At 50.8% G+C, this 25,161-nt stretch overlaps 2 protein-coding genes across 4 annotated transcripts; both read right to left on the bottom strand.

Annotated features, from left to right (window-relative positions):
* Positions 1-231: 231 nt before the first annotated feature.
* Abcf3 (ATP binding cassette subfamily F member 3) lies at positions 232-11,811 on the bottom strand. 3 transcript variants are annotated; one of them, XM_059277227.1, is made up of 21 exons: positions 11,622-11,811; positions 11,251-11,398; positions 11,075-11,154; positions 10,314-10,360; positions 9,997-10,094; positions 9,776-9,898; positions 9,373-9,639; positions 8,720-8,800; positions 8,578-8,637; positions 8,411-8,467; positions 8,282-8,304; positions 8,114-8,169; positions 7,812-8,012; positions 7,645-7,721; positions 2,540-2,584; positions 2,329-2,461; positions 1,504-1,592; positions 1,304-1,395; positions 988-1,120; positions 768-855; positions 232-680 (listed from the first exon to the last, which is right to left on the bottom strand). In XM_059277227.1, the coding sequence occupies exons 1-21, from the start codon at positions 11,692-11,694 to the stop codon at positions 522-524; spliced, it is 2,130 nt and encodes a 709-aa protein (XP_059133210.1). In that variant the 5' UTR covers positions 11,695-11,811; the 3' UTR covers positions 232-521. The 3 variants fall into 3 exon arrangements, with proteins under 3 accessions (XP_059133210.1, XP_059133209.1, XP_059133211.1); XM_059277226.1 differs by having other exon boundaries at positions 11,247-11,398; positions 11,622-11,755; XM_059277228.1 differs by lacking the exons at positions 9,776-9,898; positions 9,997-10,094; positions 10,314-10,360; ... (1 more) ...; positions 11,251-11,398; positions 11,622-11,811 and having other exon boundaries at positions 8,720-8,825; positions 9,373-9,472.
* A 3,482-nt stretch (positions 11,812-15,293) lies between these two features.
* Ap2m1 (adaptor related protein complex 2 subunit mu 1) lies at positions 15,294-24,197 on the bottom strand. Its single transcript, XM_059277416.1, has 12 exons — positions 24,086-24,197; positions 21,837-21,953; positions 20,072-20,337; positions 18,948-19,030; positions 18,584-18,589; positions 18,274-18,409; positions 18,015-18,156; positions 17,551-17,670; positions 17,319-17,454; positions 17,125-17,222; positions 16,508-16,619; positions 15,294-15,882 (listed from the first exon to the last, which is right to left on the bottom strand). The coding sequence occupies exons 2-12, from the start codon at positions 21,908-21,910 to the stop codon at positions 15,748-15,750; spliced, it is 1,308 nt and encodes a 435-aa protein (XP_059133399.1). The 5' UTR covers positions 21,911-21,953; positions 24,086-24,197; the 3' UTR covers positions 15,294-15,747.
* Between the last annotated feature and the right edge of the window lie 964 nt (positions 24,198-25,161).

Here is a 25,161-nt window from a genome sequence, read left to right as displayed (position 1 = left end):
TCTAGGCTAGGGTATGAGCACTAGTAATCCCACAACACTGCTTCCCGTTCCTCCAGCTCAAGCCTACCCGAGGGGCAGACGACGACGACATCTCCCAACAAGAAGAAGGCTGCTGTTTCTCTGTCTGCGTGACTGACATCACCAGAAACACCAGTCAGAGAGCCCAGAACCACAGCAGAAAACCATGGCAAGCCCTGCCCACAAAGGAGCAGAGATGAGGCGAGAGAGATGCAGGAGGATATTTAATTTACACAGCAGCCACGTGGGGCCCTGTCCAGCTGGGCAGTGGGATACTTGTAACCCCAGATGGCACCCTCACCCTTTTCCATCAGGACTGTCTTCACAGGCCCTTGGGTAGGTCTCCCCACATTGTGTAGAGGATGCTCCAGTTGAAAGGAAAAGAGAAATTTGGGAAATAAGGCTGTCCCCAAGTAGGGAAGTCCTAAGTCTGGAGTTGGTTGCTCAGGGGTCTTTCAAGACCAGTCCATGTCCTAGGCACAGGCCTTAATCAGCCGGGGGCTCTAGAGGAAGCCTTCCCGGCGGAACTGTTCTTGGAGGAGGGCACGGTACTGGTCAAATCCTCCCTCAACCCGGGTCACACTGCCTTTCTCACACACCCACAGCTCCTGGCACACCAGTCGGATGAAGCGCTCATCATGGGAAACCAGAATCACGCCACCCTGCAAGACAGGAGAAAAGTGTTCAAGGGAATAGAGAGTGAGGGTGCTGAGACCTAGGGAAGAAGAGGCAGGCTAGAGCGTGCTCACCCTGAAGTTGTTGAGAGCATGGCCCAAAGCCTCAATTGTCTCCATGTCCAGGTGGTTTGTGGGCTCATCCAGAATGTAGAAGTTGGGGCTAGAAGGAAGAACACAGAAGTTACAAGACGGGAGAAAATGGATTCTTATGACACAAAGATTTGAGAATCATTTTGTACTGGCCAAGAAGGGGGAATGAGAAGTGAGAACCCAAGAAAATAAGCCTCCTCACCAAGGCATGGTCATCTGAGCAAAGGCTACCCGGCTCTTCTGGCCCCCAGACAAGCTCGCAACAGGGCGCACGGCCAGTTCTCCAGAGATGCCGTACCGACCCAACTGGTGTCGGTATTCCTCTTCAGGTCGCCCTGGAAGAGGCCCCACATCAGATGGGCTCTCGGCCCCACGCCTTCACCACTCCCGAGGTTCTCCTTCTCGGTGCCCATGTTCTCACACCTAGACGTAGGCAAGCTGCTTATACTGACCCACGGCAGGCCTAGGTACACGGGTCAGCCTAAACACCCGGTGCTGCAAGCCCTATCCTAACGTACCAGGGAACTTTCGAGCCAGGAGCTCCACAGCGCTGACATTCAGGTCTAACTGCTCCACGTGGTGCTGGCTGAAATAGCCTATCTTCAGATTCCTGGACGCAAAATGAAAACAGAAGGCGCACCGCTGTGCAGTGGTAAAGGTAGCTGAATGTGTATTGAGAGTGCAGTTCATGGTGTGTGGGGGCAGGAGGGTCCCTTACCTGTGGGCATGCCTGATACCTCGGACAGGGGCCAGGTCCCCCATGAGCAGCTTTAGCATAGTAGACTTCCCAGCCCCGTTCTCCCCAACCTGTAAGAAGCACAGGCATGTTCAGTGAGTGTGCATGTGCGGGGCACAGAAGGGAAGGAGTAAGAGGCCCTGGGTAGTCCCAGCCTTATGCCAAGGACTCTGAGGAAGTAGCACATGCAAAGCTACAAAGGGAACTGATACTTGAGTACTTGCCAAGGAGCGAGGGTTCCTCCTCCCAGTAACCAGGAGTGGTGTGTCCCCATGTCTGGGTTCGTCTGGGCACAAATGTGTGCATGTGGAGGCCCACGGCAGCATCAGCTGTCTTCCTCAGTCTTTTCTAGAACCCACAGTTACACTAGCTGGCTAGCCATCTTGCTCTGGCGATTCCGTCTCTGCCCCTTGCACACAGGGATTATGAGGGCTGCCATGAGCACTCAACCGTGAAGTGAGTTCTGGGGACTGAACTCCGGCCTTCACATTTGGGCAGAGAGCACTTCCTACTTGCTGGGCTATTTCCCTAGCCTTTACTTCCCTTCTGAGAAAAAGGAAACTTCCTAAACCAAGCTATAGAACGGCATATTCTAAACCTGACCTGTAGCCTATGTTCTTACTTTCGTGTCCCATGACTGACATAATCCAGAACCAAGAACAGTAAGGTAAATGACTGTTCTACATATTCAAAAAGGCCACCTCTGTGGTACTCTGTGAGACTACAGAGGACAGACGCTGCAGTGTAAGCTTAATGTCCAGGTCCCACCCATTTCTCTCTGTACACAGAACAGAAGAGCAACCATACCACGCAGATTCGAGACTCAAGGTCAGCAGAGACGGACAGGCGACTAAAGATGACGTGTTCAGGGTCATAGTAGAAATCCACCTCATCTAGCTGCAGAATTGGTGGTGAGAACTTCTCGAACCCATCCGGGAACCTGCAGGAGGTACAAGTGTGGAGTATGGAGGCAGCCAGAAACAGAGGTTCCCCGTCAGCTCCCCGGCTTAGCACTCACTTCATCACCACTTCCAATTCCTTGTCCACCGGCTTCAGCTCAGGTCTGGGAGGAGAGATGGGAAAGGATTATTTAACAAGACATGCGAGTGGAAAGGAGAACAGCGGGGGGTGGAGAGGCTCAAGCAGGGAAGGGAGACAGGAAGATGAGACGAGGGTCAACAAACACTAACAATGTATGGAAAAGCCACAAGGAGACCTGATACTTTATCAGCTAATTAAAAACCAAAAAAGTTTATACATAAGTATCCTGTGTGTGTGGCTACAGCTGCTCCAAGAAGCCACAGGTTATTAAAGTCCCTGGGCCAGGGCTGGTATTCCTCCCTACAAGCAGTTGTCAGGAAGGCCTTTGAAGACCCAAAACAATACAGGCAATAGTTAGCTGCTCACCAGAACAAGGTGGTCGGGTGGTCAGGACACACACACACACACACACACACACACACACACACACACACACACACGGTTATCCTAACCGTCAGCATCAGTATCAAGGCCATGACAACTCAGGAGTAAAGAACTCCCCTATGCAGAAACACGTGGTTACAGCACAGAGGAAGCAAGACAGCGGAGGTGAAGCTTCTGCCCTGCCTGCTAGCCCGCGGTGCTGGGAAGAACTGCATCAGCAGTCCTCCTTCGCCATGGACCCAGGTGCCACACCACTGACTGCCCACGCAAGTGTGCCCGCTGGCAAGCCTGCTGTGGGCTAACCCAGGGCCTTCTGATGGGAACTGAGGCCTGCTCCACAGGAGGAATCTGTCTGTGCTGCAAACCAGATCAAACCTGTGGCCAGGGAGGACACAAGCGCTGGCGTGGAAGCTACAGCTATTCATTAAATCACCACGGTGTGTCCATTGGATTGCCTTACAGTACCGATGCCTACCCCGTAGGTTAGTCAGCTACGGTCTGAAAAGCACTAACTGCAGAAACGCAGAACTGGCCAAAGTGCTGAGGACTAGAGACTGGTGGGTGCTCAGCCATGGAGGGCAGAATCCCCTCAAGGGCTCAGAGAACACGTTGGAAGAGAGAGCAGAAGAAATAGGAGCTGGAGGGCGGGGTGGAGTGTTAGGGGACAGTCTTCTGGGTATGACATGGCCGTGGCACTCAAGCTCACAGCTGCTACGATTACCTGAACGTCTTATCATTTATGATAACACACTAATAAAAGCAGCCAAAGAATCCACTTTATGTTGACTGTGGTAACACACCCACAATCCTACCACTTAGGAGGCCAAGCCAACCTACATAAACATTTTGTGTTATGTAGAGAGACTCTGACTCAACAAAATGACAAAATTAACAAAACTTAAAGAAAACCTGTTCCTCTTGCACAAGTTAAGTGCTTGGAGAAAACAGACCTGTATGTCTTCCATTTGGCTAACGCTACAATATATTCTTCTAGTTGACTATCTCTAAGAAAGAGAATCATCTTCTTTGCAGCTTAAAAAACAAACAAACAGGGAGGGGGGAGAACAAGGGAATCTGTGGCTGATATGTAGAACTTAATTGTATTGCAAAATAAAAATTAAAAACAAACAAACAAACAAACTTGGGGCTGGAGAGATGGCTCAATGGTTAAGCACTGGCTGTTCTTTCAGAGGACCTGGGTTCAATTCCCAGCACCCACATGGCAGTTTACAACTGTCTGTAACTCCAGTTCCAGGGGATCTGACACCCTCACACAAACATCCATGCAGGCAAAACACCAGTGCACATAAAAAACAAACAAACAAACAAACAAACAAAAAACTAACAAAAAATCATTTAAAACACACACACACACACACACACATATATTGGGTGTAGTGGTGCATGTTTTTGATCTTAGCACTTGGGAGGCAGAAGCAGGCAGATCTGAGTTTGAGCCCCACATGTTCTACATAGCACGATCCAGGCTAGCTAAGACTACACAGAGAGTGTATGTAGTTTCAAACAACAAAATAAAATAAAATTTATACATACAAAAAAATTTAAAAAAAATATTAATTTATTTCTTATTTTATTTCTACCATGAGTCCTCTCCCAGCTGAATGGTTCTCCAGTTAAAAAAACAAAACAAAACAAAACCCAACCCCATCTTTCAACAGCTTTTTAAAAACTTAAATTTGTGCTATTCCTTTATGCTGTGCTTGTGAGGCAAGGTCTCCCCAGCTTGCTTAAGCCAGCCTTGAACGTGAAGTCCTCGGCTTTCAGTCTTTTCTAGTTCTGAGACTACTGGTCTGTGCCCCAGCCCCAGCTCCCAGTCTGTCTTGGTAGCTTTTACCCTTAAAATACAGTGATGTGTTTCCATGTCAGAGTTGTAAGCCTTATGAATTTACTCTCTCTCCTAGAATTTCTAGAAAAACTCCCTCAAGATTAAGCCTTCAATGAGCAATTTTATTAGTCATGGAACGGCTTATCAAAACCATGAAATGTTGCTTTTCATCTGCTAGGGCGGCCGAGACTGCCAAAATTAAGAACAAGCACTGGCAAAGATACGGGACAAGGACAGCTCCCACACCCTGGAGGAGGCACATGAAGATAATGCTTTAAAACAAAGTCTGGCAAGGCAAAAGTGGAAGTGATTCCAGCTCGTGGGAAGCAACACACCTGGAGCTCAAGGCTAGCCTGGGCTACAAAGTGAGAGACTGTCTCAAACTAAAAACAAAAGACTGGTCTGGACCTGCAACTATCCACAGGTCCTTTCTGCACTGCATCCAACTATCCTACCCAGCCAGACTGTCCAAGTCCTTCTCCAGGGTCTAGCCTCCCCCCTCACCAAGGAAACTTCTCTTTGCAACAGAGCCCATTACAGAAAACCACAGCCAATCAAAATGTAGACTCGTAGAACATAGTCCCTATGGATACATCCACAAAACACCCCAGCATCTGAGGCTCAGGGAACTTTTGGAAGAAGGGAAAGATTCTAAGAGCCAGAGAGGCAGGGAGTTTGCTTTGAGACTGTTTCCTAGCAGTGTCGGAAGTACAGCCATAAAGTCTCTACAGTATGACTGCCCAAACATGAGCTGAACAAACACGCCAACAGACATGCCGAAGTGTGTGTGTGTGTGTGTGTGTGCGTGTGTGTGTATATGTGTGTGTATGTGTGTGTGTGTAGGGGGGCAGGTGTGTGTGTATGTAGGGGGGCAGGTGTGTGTGTGTATGTGTGTGTGTGCGTGTGTGTAGGGGAGCAGGGGTGTGTGTGTGTGTGTATATGTGTGTGTGTGTAGGGGGACAGGTGTGTGTGTGTGTATGTGTATGTGTGTGCGTGTGTACATGTGTGTGTAGGGGGCAGGAGACCTACACCCTACACAAAGAGCTACAGGCAACCAAGGAATTCTGAGAGCAGGAGGAATAACCTTCCTCAGGAAGAGCACATCAGTTGGTGTCCAATACCGAATGATCAGCCCTGAAAGCATACATACAAGTAACATTAGACAGACTGAACAAGTTACATTTAGGAATACATTCACATACATATGCACATGTAACAGCAATTAATGAAAAGAGCAAGGAGGTATATGGTAGAGTTTGGAGGGAGAAATGGGAATGGAGGAATAATTTGATTATGACCTCAAAAAAAAAAATCATGAAAAAAATGCAAAAATAACAAAAAAGAGGTCTGATGTGACTTGTATTCACTTTTTAGTAGATTTGTGTTAAGTGTGTCCAATGTAACACAAATGTATAAATTTATTGAATTAAAAAACCAAACTTGGTCTGGAAGGGGTCTGGGGACACATCTCCGTTGCTGGAATGCTTGCCTGTGTGCACAGGTCTCAGATCCGGTTTCCAGCACTGCACGTTAAACTGGGTATGGTGACATATGCCCATAATCTCAGCGCCTGGGAGGTGGAGGTAGGAGGACCAGGAGTGAGGTCATCCTTGGTTGCACAGAACTTTAAGGCCACTCAGGAGCCAGAGGTAGGCGGATCTCTGTGAGTTCCAGGATAGCCTGGTCTACAAAGTGAGTTCCAGGACAGCCAGAGCTACAGAAAAACCCTGTCTCAAAAACAAGTAAGAGTTTAAGGCCAGCTTGAGCTACAAAACTGTCTCAAAACAAATAAACAAACCTAGTTTGGCAGATCCTTAAAAAGTTAAACATTAGAGTCAGCTGTGGTGGCGAATGCTTTAATTCTAGCACCTGGGAGGTGAAGACGGAAGGGATCTCCGTGAGTTCCAGGCCAGCCAGGGCTGTACAGTGAAACTGTCTGATTAACAATAATAACAACAGCAGCAAAAACCCTCCAAAGTTAAATTACCCAGATATGTGCCTAAGTAAAACAAAATGAATGTCTGCTTGAGAACTTGAACACAGGGGCCGGAGAGATGGCTCGGAGGTTAAGAGCACCCACTGCTCTTGCGGAGGACCCGGGTTTGGTTTCTAAAATCCACAGAGTTGCCTACAGTCACCTGTTAACTCCAGTTCCAGGGGACTCCCCTCCCACTTCTGACACCTGACCAGGCAGACAGACACAGACACAGACACAGACACAGACACACACACACACACACACACACACACACGAATGCACACATGCAGAGTGCCTTCACATACATGGAGGCAAAACTCTCACACACATAAATCTTTAAAGGAAAAATAAATAAAAAAACTTGTACATATATGTTCATAGCAGACCAGCAAGAGAATTGTGAACTGGTGGTCAGCCTCACAGATTAAGACCTGGTCTCCATCTCTCACATCCCCTAGAAAGTTCAAAGTAGCATTCATTATTCCTAAAAACAAATTAGGAATAACCTAAGTCCACCACCTGACTCAATGAACAAAATGTAGTAGTCATTATGCCACCACAAAAGGAAACAAAGTGTTCCCACCACAACATGGACGACCCTAGAAAACAAGCTATTAGAGAAACTAGACACAGGTGAGACTTGGTCAGCTCCAGGCACTAGGTTAACCTTCAGTGCGGGGAGAAAGAAGAGCTAGACAAAGCAAATATATGGAGACAGACGGTAACTCTGAATTTGTGGCTGCCCAGGGGAGATTAGTGTAAAACACTCTGCTTAATGAAAGCTGGCAGCCAGCTGAGGGGAGAGAGACCCGGGAAGGAAGGATAAAGGAAGGAGGGAAGAGGAGCTGGTGTCTGGACAAGGATGTGTACTCACAGCTTCTCCAACATCTTGAGCTTGCTCTGCACTTGAGAGGCTCTGTTGGCATTGTATCGAAAACGGTCTATGAAAACCTACGGGAGAAGAGGCGCTCTTCAGGCTCTGTCCCCAGCCCTGATAGCCACGGGCTGCGGCCTCCTCCCCCACCCGCCCGCCCGCCACACCTGGATGTGCTGGCGGTACTGCTGCTGGGCCTCATACTCGCGCTGCTGACTGAGCAGCCGCTCCTGCTTGCTCTTGATGAAGGTTTCAAAGTCCCCTCGATAACCGTCCAGCCGCTGGCTGTGCAGGTGGATGATGTCTGTGGCAATGGCATTCAGGAAGTTGCGGTCATGAGAGACAACTAGGATTGTGGAGGGCCACGTCTGAGGAATAACAGGACAGGCTGTTTGGAAGGGTAACTGGCCCTCAGCGTCTTGGAGGCAGACTTTCTCCAGACCCAGTGTAAAGCCTTCCCTGAACTTACCTGCAGGTAATTCTCCAACCACAGGATGGCCCTTACATCCAGCATGTTTGTGGGTTCTGGAGAGGAAGCAAGAAACACATACTTGGGAATGAAGGTCTGGAGAACTAGAAACAAGGATGCTATCATCCTTGTCTCTCTCCAAAGTCAGGGTAGCTCATTCACACTCACCATCTAGCAGCAGCAGATCTGGCCTACGAAAAAGAACACACGGATGAAGTATTATGGCAAGAGACTTGTCAGGCTATCCCATAAGCCCGCTGTGTTCCAGTCACACATTCTCAGGCTGAGGAGACTCACCTGGCAAACAGGGCCCGGGCTAAGGCCAACCTCATCCTCCAGCCACCTGAGAACTCCCTAATGACAAAAGACTCACATTAGGGGTGGGTGTTCATCAGGACAGGCAGGGCCAGGGCCAGGGCCAGGGCCAGTAGTGTTCAAAGCCAAGAACGGCCAAGTTTACTCACTTGGTAGGCTGTTGCTGCATTTTAGGAGTAAAACCAAGCCCTGCAAGAATGACTGATGCTCTGGGAATGAAAATGAAAAGAATCCAGTTGGAACAGTTCAAATGAGAGAGCAACTAAAGAGGAGAGGACATGGGAATTTTACCTGGCGGGTGCCTTATCAGCCTCAATCTCCTCCAGTTTGGTATAGACTTCTGCCAACTGTGCAGCTTCTGAGCCCTCTGCCCTGGGGAGGAAAAAGACCCAACCAGCTTGTGTAAAGACAGTCTAAGAGGGAGTCTTGCACCCTCTAAGTTGGAAAGCAGGTCACTGGGAAGAATGAGGGCTTTACAATTCCACAGGTCCAATCCCAAGCTCCACTGCTTACTAGGGAGGCCACACGAATTACGGAGACACTCTATAAAAGACAGTGTCTTAATGTCCAGGTTTCTATTGCTATGATAAAACTCAGGTCACACTCCATCACTGATGAAAGTCAGGGCAGGAACTCAAGGCAGGAACCTGGAGGCAGGAGCTGAAGCAGAGCCATGAACCACTGCTTACTTGCTTGCTTCTCATGGCTTGCTCAGACTGCTTTCTTCCTCAACCCAGGACTACCAGCCCAGGGGTGGCACCACTCATAATTGAGCGGGGTCCTCTCACACCAATCATCAATTAAGAAAATGCCTTACAGGCTTGACCACAGAGGCTCTCTCACTTGAAGTGCCTCTTCCCAAACACCTCTAGCTTGGGTCAAGTCAATACCAACCAACCAGGACAGAGAGCTATTGCTCGCAACCTCTAGCCTGGAGCCTTCACCTGCCAGCAGCAATCTTGACACTGAGCTCCCGTTCCTGCCGCAGCAGGTCCTCCCGTACGGTGTCGCTTTCCAGCACACTCTGCAGGGCGGGGGTGTCATCTCCGGCAACCTCTTGCTCCACGTGCAGCAGGGAAATATGGGCTGGAACCCGCAGGCTCCGGGTGGCCAGCATCTTCAGCAATGTTGTCTTCCCCAGACCATTGCGTCCCACCAGCCCATACCGTCGGCCCCATGCCAAGTTCACATCCGCTCCAGCCAGCAGTACCCTGAAGGGGTGGTCGGAAAGAGATGAAGAATGATCTAGAAAGAGGTGCAAAGGAACTCTAACACTGTTTTGGTACCACTTCACAACACCAGATTCTCCTCTAATCGGAAAGATCCTGCCACTGGCCATCCCCTCACCTGTCACCAAAAGACACGTCGAAGTTCTCAATTCGCACATCATAGGACTTGTTCTTGCCAGAGGATTCCAGCCGACTCTCTTTTCTGCTGCCCGCCTGGCTAGCTGACGCCTCCTCCAAGACCCTTTTAAAAGGAGAAAGGGACAGTTTTTAGGGCTCCCGACAGCCTTTCAACACCAGAACCTGTCCTCCCCGCTTCTGAGTCCTTCTTGCTAAACTCACAGAGGGCCGCTGGTCTTCAGTGTTTCCTTCTCTGAGCGCTTCTCCTGCTTGGCCTTCAGTCGAGCTTCAGCCTTCTCTAGTTTCTTCGCATTCACTGTCTGAGCGAATTCCACACACGGCAGTTTAGAAGAGGGTACAGGTTCAAAAAGGCACTGCAGGAACCACTTCAAACCCTTACCACTTACCCACGATGACACAGAGTCAAAGATTCACGGGAAGAACATCAGAAACCTCTCCCAAAGATATACCCGCTCTTTAGACAGTCAACTCCCACACCCACCACAGACGCACAGCCCCTTCCCCCTTCTGCTCCTCACCGAAGACTGTTCCCTTTTTAGTAGTCCTGGAAGTTTGGTGTCACAGTCTGTAAGTGATAAGAAAAGCAGTCACCTTCTCCATGAGGGAAGGGAAGAGAAGACTCTGAGTGACTAACAAGAACCAAGGACAGCCGGGTGGTGGTGGTGCACGCCTTTAATCCCAGCACTCAGGAGGCAGAGCCAGGCGGATCTCTGTGAGTTTGAGGCCAGCCTGGTCTCCAAAGCGAGTTCCAGGAAAGGCACAAAGCTACACAGAGAAGCTCTGTCTTGAAAAACCAAAACAAAAAACAAAAAACAAAACAAAAAAACACAAACAAACAAACAAACAAACAAAAAACCCAAAAAAAAAAAAAGGACAGTGTTTTAAGACAATAGTAATGACCACTGGGATAGATGGTTATCAGCCTTGAACGTGAAATAAGGAAGAAAAAGATCTCACACTTAAAGACAAGACTATGCTGTTGGTTAAAGCACAAACTCGGCAAAACCAAATATGTTTAGTAGCTCCAAGGCTCTGTGCCTCCTACTACAGCCAACAGCCTGGGGAACCTTCCAACCAGGCTGGCCTTGAACTCATGCCTGCCTCTGCCTCCTAAATGCTGGGACTAAAGCCCTGCTCATCACAAGCTTTTATGTTCACAAAGTATCACAAGCTCCTACAAGCCCTGTTGTAGAAGAGATGGAGGGAGTCCTAAGCCGCAAGGAGCGGTGGCTGGGGGTGGAGGCGGAAGGCAGCTAGTTCAATCTCCCCTCACTCTCACCGTAGTTTTCCATTATCTTTGACAACTGGATGGGGGCGTCCAGCAGCACCTGGCTGTTTCCCTGGTTCTGTGGCTCAGCCCTGCGTGGGTAGGGACAGAAAGCAGTCAGTTGAGAGAAAAGATTTACAGGGTTCAGACCTTGCCCCACGTTTGCACTCCTCTCCCTTAGCACCTACAGGCGTAGAGTGTTGTACATGCGCTGACAGACAGCCCTGATGCCCGCGTCATCCTTGCTGTCCCCGGACACTTCTTGCAATAGTTCCCCCACAGCTTCCACTAGGTCATCCACAGACTCGAAGTCCGCGCTGCCGCTGTGCAAGACGCCTGGGCCGGGCACCGCAGAACAAGAACGACACCGGGTAGGGCAGATAGACAAGCAGTTTCAGGGTCTGTTCAGCCCACTCGGGGCTCCAGACCCCAGCGGCCCTCAAGATACGAGGTCACGCAGAGGAGAGACCAGGTGGCAGTCTGCTGCACTGTCCACCCTCAGTCTTCCCCCACGATCTCCATTTCAGCCTCCCCGGGCAGTTAATTCCGTTTCGCTCACCGGTCACGTAGTCGAAGACCTGCCCGTCAATTTCTGGGAACTCGCTCCGCAGGATATCGGCGCAAGTCGCCATGTTCAGCCGGAATCCCGTCTGCGCAGTCGTGATGAGACCTGGGCCTAGGACCGCCTCTCTGCCCTTCCCCCTGAAACCGCGCCCCCTTCTTCCCGAGGCGCACGCGCAGCAATGACGTAAGAAAGCCGAGGTCTGCGTGAGCTCAGGGGGCGGGGCTACAGGAACTGCGCACACACACGCCGCCGCGTCCAGCAGGGACGGCGGCCTGTGCGCCTGCGCAGTGTTTTTTCACGACTCTCAGTCACCCGTGCGATTTTCACCGCTTTCTGGAAAGTGAAGGGATCGAGGGTGTGGCAGAGTCGCCCGAGGTTTGTCAGGGCGAGGAGCACAGGAGGTGCTGCGAGGGGAGCCCCTCTGTCGTGGACGTGGGCTGCTTTGCTAGCTCGGAGCCTTCCCCGCAGGCACGTGGCGCCGTGCGTCCCCCAGGCCTTGAGGCCGCGGCGTTTTGCTGACTCACGCCAGCGCTCAGCTCTGCTCAGTCCGGAATCTGTCGGTTTCGTGTCGTCCAGTTAGTTGAATCAGCTTGGTGATGCCCAGCCTTCTACCCGCCCCTGTGCGCAGTTCCTTCACACTCCATGGGTGTTCAACCAAGTCATCGAGAACTAGACTATTCCACGCTTCCACCCCCCTAAGGCACCACCTCACCCACTGCCAGAAAACCATCAGCAAGAAGCCCTCTATAAATTGTTTATTCAGGATCTACAGACAAAGCAGATTTTCTTACACCCTAAAACTGAATCTCAGGGTCTGTACAGACCCCTCGATTTGCCAAGTAGACTTTGTAAATAACACTACTGCTTCATAGTAACATGAAAATTGTTCCTAATGTGCTCAAATTACACCGTATTATTTAAGACAATCTCCCTATACAGTCCAAAGTAACCTAGAGCTCCTGATCCTCCTGCCTGTCACCTAAGTGCTGGAATTAAAAGCATGTGCCACTACGCTGGACTGCCCACTCACCCGTCTTAAGCATTACTGCAATGGGCAGCAGCAGTCTTGGTGCTCAAAGTTTAAAAGAGCTATCGGTATGCCTGAGGACATAGCTTGGTTGATACAGTGCTTGTCTACTGTGCCCGAAGCTTTGTGTTTGAACCCCAATATCTCATAAAACTGGGCACGGTGGCTTGTTGTAACCCTAACATCAGGAGGCCGTGATAGGACCAAGAATTCAAGATTGCTGGGCAGTGGTGGCTCACACCTTAAACCCCAGCACTCCCGAGGCAGAGCCAGGCGGCTCTCTGTGAGTTTGAGGCCAGCCTGGTCTACAGAGTGGGTTCCAAGATAGCCAGGACTACACAGAAAAACCTTGTCTCAGAAGAAAGAAAGAAAAAAAAAAAAGGTCACCCATAGCTACAAAACCAGCAATGTAGCCGGGCGGTGGTGGCGCACGCCTTTAATCCCAGCACTCGGGAGGCAGAGCCAGGCGGATCTCTGTGAGTTCGAGGCCAGCCTGGGCTACCAAGTGAGTTCCAGGAAAGGCGCAAAGCTACACAGAGAAACCCTGTCTCGAAAAACCAAAAAACAAAAACAACAACAACAACAAAAAACCAAAAACCAAAAAAAAAAAAAAAAAAACCACCCAGCAATGTAATAACCAGTTTACAGTAAATACAGATCGGGGCTGGAGAAACGACTTAGCAAAGTGCTATCTATATAAGCATGACGATCTGAGTTTGATCCAAATAAAAGTCACCTGTAAGAAATAAGTCCCTATGGTCTGTATCAGTGTAAGGTGTACTTAGTGCTCATTGAAGGGTCACAGTAAGCAGGAGGCAAGACGCCCTGCTTTCCCTAGCTTGCAGAGATTAACTGCTACTTAGGCACTTTCAGTTTACCTGAGAGCTGAGAAGTCAGTCAGCTACATACCAGGAAATTGAGGAAGGACCTCCAACCCAGGAGGATAGGGGTTTGGGGTGGGGACAGTGCTAGAAAAGATAATGGGAGAGACTGTGACTCTGGAATATCAGCCTGGGGGCGGGGGAAGGGCAGGGTTTTTATTTATTTATTTATTTATTTTGATCAGGAACTCTAAAAACCACTGTTTAGCCGGGCGGTGGTGGCGCACGCCTTTAATCCCAGCACTTGGGAGGCAGAGCCAGGTGGATCTCTGTGAGTTCGAGGCCAGCCTGGGCTACCAAGTGAGTTCCAGGAAAGGCGCAAAGCTACACAGAGAAACCCTGTCTCAGAAAAAAAACCAAAAAAAAAAAAAAAAAAAAAACCCAAACCACTGTTTGGTGCTAAATCAGAGGGTTAGGCAGCCGCATCTGCCTCTTCCTTCTCCAGGCTGATGACAGATTCTGCAGAGTCAAAAAATAAACTGCTTTGCTTCAAGTCTCTAGGAACACTGTTTCTCACACACCTGTAATCCCTGTGCTGGGCAAGCAGAGACAAGATCCCTGGGGCTCACTAGCTCGTCAGTGGAGCCAAATCAGAGTTCCAGGTTCAGTGAGATACTGTTGAAAAGTAAGGTGGAAGGCAACTGAGGAACCAACACTGTCCTCTACATGCACCTACACACACACACACACACTTGCTGCTTTTTCAAAGGATTGGGGCTTGTTTCCTAGAACCCACATGACTGCTCCCAACTCTCTGCACCGTTTCAGAGTATCCAATGCCCCCTTCTGGCATCGGGGAGTACTGCATGCATGTGGTGCAGGCATAACACTCAGGGACATGAATAACCAAAAACAATCGGGCTAGAGAATCAGCTCGGTGGTTAAGAGCACATACTGCTCTTATAAAGGACCCCAAGTTCAGTTCTTAGCTCCCATGTCAGGCAACTCATAACCTGCCTGTAACTGCAGCTGCAGGGGATCTGATAGCATACCTGGATCCTGATGCAATTGTAGAAATTTTATAGGCTACCTTAGGTTAAGTTACACACTAGATTTGGCCATGAGTTAGTTTATTACTGTTGAAGCTGGGTGACAGGATGTGGGGTTTGTTATATTATTCTGCTTATGCTTGAAATTTACTTTTAGTAGATTTTTTTTTTTTTTTTCATTTAAAAAAGCTGAAACCTGGCAAGCTGTAACTGGCGAGGGCAACCCTTCTCTCTGTCCTAACACACAACCAACTCCCTTGGAGACTCTGGAGCGATGAAGGTTTTCACCAGAGGAGTTTGACAAGATGCGTGGGGAAAAGAAACATCTTTCCTCTGGTGGTTTACACAGCAAGACTGGAACCTAGCTTAATAGAGAGACGGATTGAGTTGAAACATCAGCTTTTCAGGACAGTTGCGAGAACCAATACAAATCTTCCTTGATATGTGCTAATTAGCACATCTGCGACACTGCACTTGGAGGTGAGGCAGGAGGATCCTGAATGCAGCCAGCTGGGCGTGCAAAATGGAAACCCACCTCAAAGCAAACAAAGCCTGGAGTGGAGGCACATATCTGTAATACCAGCACTTGGGAGGCCAATCTGGTCTATACAGTAAGTTCTAGGTCAGCCAGGGCTACATGTGACAAGACCCAAACAAACCAAAGCATTTAATCTCAGCACTCAGGAGGCAGAGGCTACACACAGAGTTCTAGGACAGCCAGGGTCCCACCAGACCCTCCCCAACAGCCCCATTAACACCTAGTCAACAATTCCACTCTACAGTTTATTGGGTTTATAACTGGACGAAGTCACACGTGTACAAAACGAAGCATACTATCCCAAAGCAGAGTAGGGGCTATGGGCTGGGAATCTGTTACTGGCCTTTGGGGGAGCTCTGAGGTGAGGGGTAGTCAACCTTCCCACTGCAGAGGTGTGGCCACAAGGGTAGAAAGGAGAGGGGGCCACCTGGCTTTGGTCACAAAACTCAGGGCCTGGCACTAAGCCAGGACAGACAGATGGAAGAGAAGCCTCAAAAACCACCCTGCCCAGAAGCCGGGGACTGCCTCACCAGTCCCACTGGGGCTGGCTGAGACCTAGATTCAGGGGCCGGTGTAAGGGAAGGCAGCAGAGCAGGAGGGAGGGAAGACACTGGCGAGTGGTCACTGGGGGTCCTTGGACTTCTGGAAAAGGGTTGGTGGGGAGGTGGCCGGCTGCCACGGGCAGCTAGCAGCGGGTTTCATAAATGCCGCTGCGGCCAATGTATCGCACCCATTTGATGACATCATGGTCACTGTAGTTCAGCTTCGGCTCGAATACCTTCAAGTAGCGCACCTTGAGGCCAGAGGGCGCGAATGGCACCTGGGCAGAGGACAGCTCCGGTTAGGAACACGACCTTCCTATCACGGCAGCTCTACTCTGGCAAGCTCCATGGGTCACCCCCTCATCTACCACAGGTGGTTTTGAATGGCTGGGTCCAGAAGCAAGAGAAGAGCACTCGGGTGGGAGCCCACTCGGAGGTTACCGAGTAAAGAGTCACTAGGAATCATCTCATGTCTGAAGAAGGCCCAGCTGAGATGCTAACCACTTCTCTAACTGTCAGGAGGTAACCAGAAAACTACCTTTGAACATAGTTATCCTTGTCAACACTATGGACTGCAAAAATGAAGTGGAAAAAAAGCTGCTAAGTCTAATTCACACAAAGCAAAGTCAGCTTGTTGTCTTGTCTCTAACAAAATTATAGTCTTTCAAACAATCTAAACGTTTCTCAAGAACCGTTCTGTGACAAGTCAAGAGAAGTCAAAGCTTTCTGTCAGATTAAACTTCAACTACTATTAAGAGGTTTAAAGAGAATGGGTCTATCAACTCAAGACGCTTCTCAATGGAGGCCCAGCTTCCTCATCCCTAAGGGGTGGAGGCTGATCTGAATGATCACTGACTTTCCCATCATACCCAGCCATGGCACTGGGCCCCTCCTCTGCCATACCTCAAAGTTCATGGAGATGGGGGGTCGAGCCCATTTCTTCTTATCGTTGGTGGGCAGAAGCTCAATCTCTGCGCTGATCTGTGATTCCTTCATGCCTGCCATGCGCTTGATCCTAGGAACACAGGGTAATGGGCAGTAGGAGCCTGTGGCAGTTTGGTGAATTTTTAAAGTAGGGATTGCTTATTTCAAGCATGGAGAGAGAGGAGGAGAGGGAATAAGGGCATATGAGCTTATGAGAGTGACAGGATAAGGATGAGAGATCAGGACCCTGAGAACTACTTGTTACACCTTTAAGTACTTGGGGCTTCAATTCTTCTTAGATGGATGAGTGAGCTCTCCCTTACCCAGACTGTGTGCTTCAGACACAAGACAAGGGCCAGTGGGAAATACTTTTGAAAAATAGACACATATACAAGCTCAAGTGCAGGCGTACACACACACACACACACACACACACACACACACACACTCCCTCTCTCTCAAGGCTGACGATACAAGCACAGGTTCCTAGCACACTTCTCTCACCCCATACTCCACATAAGAGGACAGAAGGTGAAACTTAATGAGAAGGTACACTAGGGCATCTGGAGCCTGGCCGTGGCCTCCTCAAGACTCACTTCCATACAATGGCGTTCTCGCTGGCCTTGTACTTGGCCTTCCCCTTCATGCAGATCACCTGCACCCCGCTCGTGTTCAGTGGGGTTGGGATCCTCACCTAGGAGCGACACACCCGTGAGCTCTGTGAAGGCCTCAGAGCACCTGGCCCTGCTCCCCGAGTCAAGTCCTCCCTCTCCAAGTCTCCTGCCCTCACCTCAATCTTCTGGGCCAGAAGCGAGGGCTTGAAGTTGGACTTGATGACCACCTTGACCTCCAGTTTGGTGCGCCCCACCTCCCGCACCAGCGGGATCACCCGGAAAGGGAGGATGATGTCCTTGGTAGTGCGGTATCTTTGGAGGAGAGAACAGATGGACACCACAGGGCTGGTCCCACCTTTCCTCCCACCTCCTCCAGGACTGCCCTGCCTCCTCACACCCCAGCGGCACCTCATGAGTTCAAACTCTCCATCAGGTGGGATGAAGCTGATGCTTCGTTCAGAGTCAAACTTGCTGAGTCGCACACACTGGTGGAAGGTGCAGTCATCAATGGCAATTGATTGCTTCCCGCTGTGAACAGAAGCAGAGCGCTCACAGTACAGCACGTGCCAGACTAGGAGACCAGGCCACAGCAGGCTGGCCACTCTGATTACGGGACAGCTTCCTGACGCGGGACTCCCTGTCCTGCAGTTCAGGTTCCTTAGCACCTGAGAACCCTGCTGCTGGGGACCAAACAAAGCGGCTGCTCTCTGAGGACAATGGAGGTCCCTTCATCTGTCTTATCATTGGATGATCTTGGAAAGACAGCAACTCCAGGGGAAATGAAGTCCAAGAGGAACCTGTGGCTTCCTAGTCTTGCTCGACTCTCAAAGGCCTACCCATCTCTGTTCCCTTGAGCCCCGTTGACTCAGTACCTCTTGCCTGTTTCATCCGCTGTGCCTTTGCCCTGCTTTTCAATGACAATCTTGTCATTCATTCCAAACTTGCACTCAGGCATGCCACTCAGGTAACTCTTCATCACCACCCGGCCTGACACATGGGCACTCAGCACCTGCCCTGTGACAGAAGAGAGAAACGGGGGGGGGGGGGGGGGGGGGGGGGCCCGGCAGCTAAGCTGGCAGAAAGGCCAGGGTCTGCCCTGCCCCCCGGGTTTTATCATGAGAAGGCACTTACCCTGGGGGGACATGAGCAGATTCACACTCTCCAGAACATCTAGGAAGAGTTCGTTTCGCCGATACTTGATCCCTTCCCGCCGCCAGCCGATCTGCCCAGTCACCTGGCTGGTGATCTGGGATTGTTCTTCTTTTGTCTATATGGGGTAAAGGTGGCCAGTGACCTCACTCCTCTCCCCACTCCAACCTTATCCTAAGAAAGCTCTCCTTTCTGTTCATTACTCTGTCACCCACCCTCCCTCACAACCGTTACAGGGCGGGTCTGTAGTACAGAGCGAAATCACGACGGCAGATGTGAAGGAACAACTTACCTGATGCTAGAGGCCGCAGAGCCAGCAAGGTCGCGACAGGAAGCAGCACAGTAAGCAAAAAAAAAAAGGGGAAAGCTATGAGGCTTGAGCCGGAGAGGAGAGCCCACGTGCTCTTCGGAGCAGCCACACCCCCTGCCCTCGGTGCAGAAGAAACCAACTGAGCTGTATTCCTGGTAACAGAGAAGCTGAGTTGGCAGCTTCTGGGGTAGGAGATCGACCCAGGGCAAAACAGGCCTGCAGGCATGGCAGGAGGCTGAGGCCAGCACTTCCTGTCTTGGGCAGGCTCATGAGTCAGCCAGGAAGAGCTGGAGACCAGCTGGAAAGGAGTGTAGGTGCCCTCCTGGGTTCTGCACAGTCCAAGTACCTGACTCTTGATGCCCTGCTGGGTGATGAAGGTCTTTAGTGCACCTGTCTCTGAGTTCTGTGGGTAGCCGAAGTCCAGAATCTCTGCAACAAGAAGGGAATTATAGCTGGGCGGTGGTGGCAGATGCCTTTAATCCCAGCAATCCGGAGGCAGAGACAGGCGGATCTCAGAGTTCAAGGCTAGCCTGGTCTACAGAATCAGTTCCAGGACAGCCAGGGCTACACAAAGAAAATAAAACCTGTCTTGCAAACAAAAAACAGAATAAAAAGAAAGGAATTACTAGCCTCTAGAGAAAACCAAAGGCTCCTTCCATCAATCCAGTCCTTCCCCTGGCCTGGGTACTCCTGGCTAGCACAGGTCCTCATGCCTATGTGTAACCATCTGCAGTAAGGCCTTCCAGTTTAGAGCACTCAGCTAATGATTTGCTCTTCATAAGAAAATAGAACTTTTTTTTTTTTAGTTTTTGGAGACAGGGTTTCTCTGTGTAGCTCTGCGTCTTTCCTGGATCTCGCTCTGTAGACCAAGCTGGCCTCGAACCCCTCAGAGATCCACCTGCCTCTGCCTCTCGAGTGCTGGGATTAAAGGTGTGTGCCACCACCGCCCGGCTAGAACTTTTTTTTAATGTAAAAAAATCACAGAAGAGTCCCATGGTCAGTGGGTAAGAGGCTAAAAAATCATGAGTCCTCATTTTCTCCAGAAAACAGATGTTGTTAAAGGGGAAGCAGTCAGACTCTAGGAGAGGAAAGCGCACAGCCAAAGGGACCTCCAAGACTTCCTCTTCTCCAGGCCTTGCACAAGTGCTGAGGTGAGAGCTGGGAAGACAGCCTGTGAACGAAGGCTCCAACTGCAGAGGAAAGGCTAGAACAGTGGCTCGGCCGCCAAAGCCACAGTCAAGTTCCCAGCCCCAGCAAAGCCCAAAACTTCCCCACCCCACGGCTGGCCTGTTTTTGTGTTCTACTTCAAAACAGCCTTTAGGTCTGGATTTGGACTGGCTGTATCAAGGGCAGAGGTCATCACCTAAGAGATCAGAGGCTCGGTAAACAAAGTTCCGAGGATGCTGGAGTCTCCAGACCCTCCCAATGAGCTTAATCCCCACCAAGGCCATCAGTCCCCCAAAGCCTCACCATCCAGCAGCTCGTATATGAGCACAAAATTATTCTTGATGTTCTCCTCACTGATCTTGCCAAAGTAAGCAGCCATTACGTCACACATCTTGTAGAGGAACTCGAAGACCATGGCAGCATTGACATTCTGCTTGGTGACGGCTGCCAGCCAGATGTTGGACCGCTTAACATGGAAGAAGCTGGTGCGGGCAATGTTCGTGACAGGGCTGCGCACCTGCTGCCGTGCGTGAATCACGTTGACCCGAAAGGCGTCCACTGCATTCCTCCTGAGGGAAAAGGACGCGAAGAGTCTGCTCAGCATCGAGGCAGACCTCAGCCCATGAGGTCACTTACAGATGCTGGCAGCTCCACCCTCCACATATGTAGAGTCAAGGCTTGAACCACTAGGGTCATGGGAAGAAGGCCTGCGTTGGGATGCTATCTGAAGGCCATGAGAAGTAGGGGAGTCAAAGGATAATGATGGAAGTGACTCCCAGGCCTGACTTCAACTTCCCAGATATACCCCAGCTGTCACCTTTCTAGCTTCCCAGAAAGTTCCAGACCCTGAAGAGAGAAGTGGGGAAAGCCAACTCCTCTGAAAGCTGGACAAGGCTAGAATGACCTTGGGGAAGACTCTATTCTATCGGGGGAGAAGGGGCTATGGACTGTAAGACCCAATTCTTTTCTGAGATCCAACTCCGGAAATTCAGGGGATGGAAAAAGATGAAGGGAAACAATTCCGAGGAGCAGGACCCCCTACCCGCCTGTACCTGCGTGGCAGGCAGCGTGACAGGCTGCTTACCTATTGCTACATCAGCCAATGAGATGGGATGAGAGAAATGACGCCAGCAAGAGGAGGAGAGGGACAGCAAGGAGAGAGAGGGTTAGACGACACAACACACCACGGCGGCGGCGGCGGGGCAGCACATACCATGACGGGGAAGCGGACAAGACAGGCAACAGGTAGAGAGCACACCAAGGCATGCAGGGCGGGCATCACGTGGCCCAGCTGTAGCACCAACCGGGACCATCAGAGGTGGGAGGAACAGGAAGGGTGGGACCAGCCAGGCTCACTTAGGCTAGGTACTGCCACAAAACAATGGATACAGCCACAAGGCCACACCAGGCTAGCCCATCAGCCAGGGAGACAAGAAAACAGGAGAGCTAGGACAGATCTATTCTGACTATTTATCTCAAGCTCTCTGAGGAAGAATCACATGGTAGGAAGTCCTGGAGGAGCCCAGCCTCAGGTTAGAGCAGTGGAGGATCTCTCAGTCAGCAAAGAGCCACAGTGTGAGGCAGAGTGAGAAACGGGGCTGTGGTGAGCTCTTTGTAAGGTCTGAGGGACTCAGGACACGGAGCGCCCACAGAGCGCTTCAAACCTGCTCACAACCAGGAAGGGCCCAGGACAACCGAAAACAGCTGAGTTAACACACCAAAGAGGATTTGACAGGGACTGAGGGAAGGCTCTCAATATGAGAAGCATTTTGAAAGCAAGATTTAGATGGATTAGTACCCCTGGTACTAACTACACCCACTGGAGACAGTGCTCCCTCCCGAAAGGAAGAATCAGTCTGACTGGGAAAAAGCACTCATCTTTAGCAACCAGATCTATACCTAAAAGATACAGGAATAGGAAGGGCAGGAATTCCTAAGCCTGGGGGTTGGGGGTGTCATTCCGAGGGCCTGAGCCTTGCTGCTAGGCCAGTGCCTAACGGGGACCGGGCTACATGGCATGCTCAGGCTGAGGCAGGAGGGAGGTTGCATGTTCAGCCAAGGAACTTACCCGATGTCATCTCGGTACACCCGGGAGATGAGCACCTCCCCCTTGTGATTATAGATGAATAAACCTCCAATCATGGTGGCAGCTCAGTCTCTGTGACCCATTGCTCTGAGAACAGACCTAGGAAGGAAAGGTGGGGGCAGGGTAAAGGAAATCTTCAGAACCCCTGCCCACGTCGGGGCTGTACAGGCTTGGATTTTTTTCCTGACTCAGTCCTCTAGCAAGTGACCCTGCCGCTCTCCCAGGGAAGCCCCTCCCCCTCAGCCAGGCTCCAGTTCCTGTTTATTCCACACTGGATAGGAGAAGGCAATTGCAGAGTGTGGGGCCCAGGATTAAGGCCATTTTCATCCAGCCTTTTCTGACGGCTGAACCGGAGGGTAACCCCCACCCCTTCTTCACAGTGCTGCGCTCAGCAAGGACTCTTCTCAACCTCCTGCTGTGCAGAGTCTCATTCAGGCTCCTTCCCGTGAGTCACTGAGAAGGCCCGCCTGCGGATGCAGGAATGGCGGTAGGAATTACTCTAGCTGGCTTGGGCCTGGGACCGCCACCAGGCATAACCTTTAGAGCAAGCACTACCTTTCCAAGAAGGCAGCAGGGCATGGACCTCTAGAAGTCTACACATTCCAGGAAAGGGTGTGCAGGGTGAGGAGGGTGGAGGGTAGGAGAGCGAAAGCCGGCCCTTAGGCTCGAACGTGGACCCAGGAATGTGGCTGAAGCAGGCACGTCTTTCCCAGGCAGTGAGATAAGCAGGCAAAGGAGCAGAGGCCCCAGCGCAGACAAACCACACTTAATGATCCAAGCTGACTACTACCGTTCTTTTAAAAAAAGATGAATTTTTACCTTCACAAATGTACATGCTGGTGTGTATGCTGTGTATGTGTGGAAGCTAGATGTGGAAGCTGTGGTGAACTACCTGACAGGGGTGCTGGGATCTGAACTCAGGTCTTCTGGAAGAGCAGTGAGTACTCTTAAAGTTATTTCTGGTCACTGTCCTTTCAAAATTTCAAAGTGCAATTAAAATAAGGTCTGTGTGTAGCATTAATCTTGCCATCTAAGTTGTAACTCCAGATCTACCAATGGCAGGCCTGACATTTATCAGCAATGGTCAGGGATAAGAGTGCCTCGAATGTCCAAATTATTTGGGTCAAAACTACTTTAGACTATTTGAGAGAAGGGGTTAATAATCTGGTTCTAGATTTTCTGGATTAGCCCAGGTATTAATTTCACAGGGGTTAGTTTAATCGACCTTCTTTCTGAAACTGGAAAATAAACCCAAGACCAATGACAAGTCTCTTAAGGTGGTGGACTCATGCGAATCTCACAGTTCCAAAGCTGAGAGAAAAAAAAAAAAATGCAAAATGGAGGTTGCGTCCTGAGCAAAGGACCAAGTCCACAGGTATCAAGCAGTAGATGGTTCAGGGCACTAGAACCGCAGGTTGTGTGTGTGTGTCTGTGTGTGTGTGTGTGTGTGTGTGTGTGTGTGTGTGTGTGTGTGTGTGTGTGCTGGACAGAAATGGGATATTTAGTTAAGGGAACGGTTAGCTGTACTTGCTAGCAATACACTAGGGTGACCCCACGGCAGCAAACACGGCCGCGGAAGCCCCTCAAGAAGTTCTCCTATGGCAAAGGTCATAGGAGCTTTTGAGGAGCAAAAAAAAAAAAAAAACGGCAGAGAAGATTGACAGCAGAAAAAGGGAAAGCTGAGACAGGCCTGCTCTGAGGTTCGTGAGGCATGAGAAGCTGGTGGGGTTTTCTCAGCCGAGGGAGGAGATATCCAGGCCGGGGAGATGGCACGGCGGCATGCGGGGGCTGTCACAGGTCTGGGGGGAGAGAGCCGTGGGGGTAAACAGGAGGAAGGAATATCGCAAGGTTCGAGACCTGTCACTGTCCAAGGGAGTGGCACAAGGAGATGTCACTGTCCCGGGGGGATGGGGGAGACGGGAAGCCTCAGGGTTGAGCGGTTGTCAGGATTCTAGGGACGGGGGCGCCGCGCGGCGTCCCGGCTCAAGGATTCGGGCCCGTGTCTCTCCCCAGAGACGCCCGGCGGGTCACCGGAGGGCGTCGCTGCCCGCCCTTGCTGCAATCGCGCCCGAGGCACCCCCGCCCGGTCGTCTGCTCCCTCCCGGGTCTGAAGGCTGAGGCCACTCCCGAGTGCGGGCAGTTTTCCACCCAGAGCAGTGCAAGGCACGGCAGGCGACCGCGGCGCCCTCGCTGGCCCGGTAAGGACCCGTAAGTCCAGCTTCCCAGCTCACCTGGAGTCAGCAGCCCCCAAAAGGCCGGCCTGGCCACTCTCGGATCCCAAGATGTCCGCCCGCCCCCTGCTCGCCTGTCCGCTGCCTGGGCTTTCACTGCAGTGCTCCCGCCCCGCCCCGCCCCGATCTCAGCTGCGCCTGCGCGCTTGCCTCCAGCGGCGACTACAAGTCCCGTCAGCCCCCGCAGCTTTCAAGCTGCTAAATCAGACTGCTCTAGGTTTAGCAAAACTACAACTACCGACCGCCTTCGAGAAAGAGAGCAGACGCCGGCCTTAGTGCGTCTTGCTTGCGCTAACACGCGTCGTGGTACGCTCCACCCATTCATTTGCTTCACTGAGTATCACGGGAAGTGTAGTCTCTGCAAGTTTCCCTGTTCCTAGTTAGATTGTTTCGGCAGGCTTCGAGAGATCAAAGCTGTTTGTTGAAACCAGTTGTAAATTTTGAAGTACTTAAGTCTTTTATTGTCTCCAGATTCCGAAGACTGGCTAACTTCACTTTACAAACACAACCTGGCATAAGCTGAATTTACTGCTTTTTAACACCACGATTCTTCCAAGGTATATGTATCTATTGCAGTCACGACTGAGCCTTTTCCCAGGGATAATTATCCAAAGACAAAGGGTGGGGAGGGAGACTAATTCTTGGCAAAACTAGTTAAACCTGTGACTGTGTGTGCTGGTGATGCACTCCTTTAATTCCAGCGCTCAGGAGGCAGAGGCAGTTAGTTCGAGGCCAGCCTGGTCTACATAGAGAGTTCCAGGACAGCCAGTGCTACATAAGAGACCCTGTCTGCCCTCCACCCCAATTTAGCTGGGCATGGAATTAAGAAATTCCACCTCTATGATATCCAGACTGAGAGAATGAGGCGGAGCCAACCCTGGACACAAACAGCCTGTCTGGTTCTCGCCAAATCAAGAAAATTTGGTTCTTCTCTCTCAGTAGGCAGAGGCATCCTGTTGCCCGAGCAGGCCCAAGACTACTATGGCAGAAAGGAAGGGGGGTGGGGTGGGGAAATCTGGTTGCTAACCTTACTTTTCCTAGCAACCTCCTTCCAGAAGCCAGGACATAGCAGGATG

Source organism: Peromyscus eremicus, chromosome 12, assembly GCF_949786415.1.
Source record: "Peromyscus eremicus chromosome 12, PerEre_H2_v1, whole genome shotgun sequence".
In the NCBI taxonomy this organism is placed as follows: Eukaryota; Metazoa; Chordata; class Mammalia; order Rodentia; family Cricetidae; genus Peromyscus; species Peromyscus eremicus.
The sequence above is the reverse complement of the archived record's forward strand: the minus strand, read 5'-3'. Positions and strand labels throughout refer to the sequence as shown.

What these genes read in the sequence shown, in the direction of transcription:
- Abcf3 (XM_059277227.1), bottom strand. Translation starts at nt 11,694, where the DNA reads ATGGCGACTTGCGCCGATATCCTGCGGAGCGAGTTCCCAGAAATTGAC. An exon ending in GCTGATAAGGCACCCGCCAG is followed by an intron (nt 8,638 to 8,719) that starts GTAAAATTCCCA and finishes TTTCATTCCCAG; the next exon opens with AGCATCAGTCATTCTTGCAG. An exon ending in AGATCTGCTGCTGCTAGATG is followed by an intron (nt 8,170 to 8,281) that starts GTGAGTGTGAAT and finishes CTTCCTCTCCAG; the next exon opens with AACCCACAAACATGCTGGAT.
- Ap2m1 (XM_059277416.1), bottom strand. Translation starts at nt 21,910, where the DNA reads ATGATTGGAGGTTTATTCATCTATAATCACAAGGGGGAGGTGCTCATC. An exon ending in GGAGAGTTTGAACTCATGAG is followed by an intron (nt 17,455 to 17,550) that starts GTGCCGCTGGGG and finishes TCTCCTCCAAAG; the next exon opens with ATACCGCACTACCAAGGACA. An exon ending in GAGAACGCCATTGTATGGAA is followed by an intron (nt 16,620 to 17,124) that starts GTGAGTCTTGAG and finishes CTGTGTTCCTAG; the next exon opens with GATCAAGCGCATGGCAGGCA.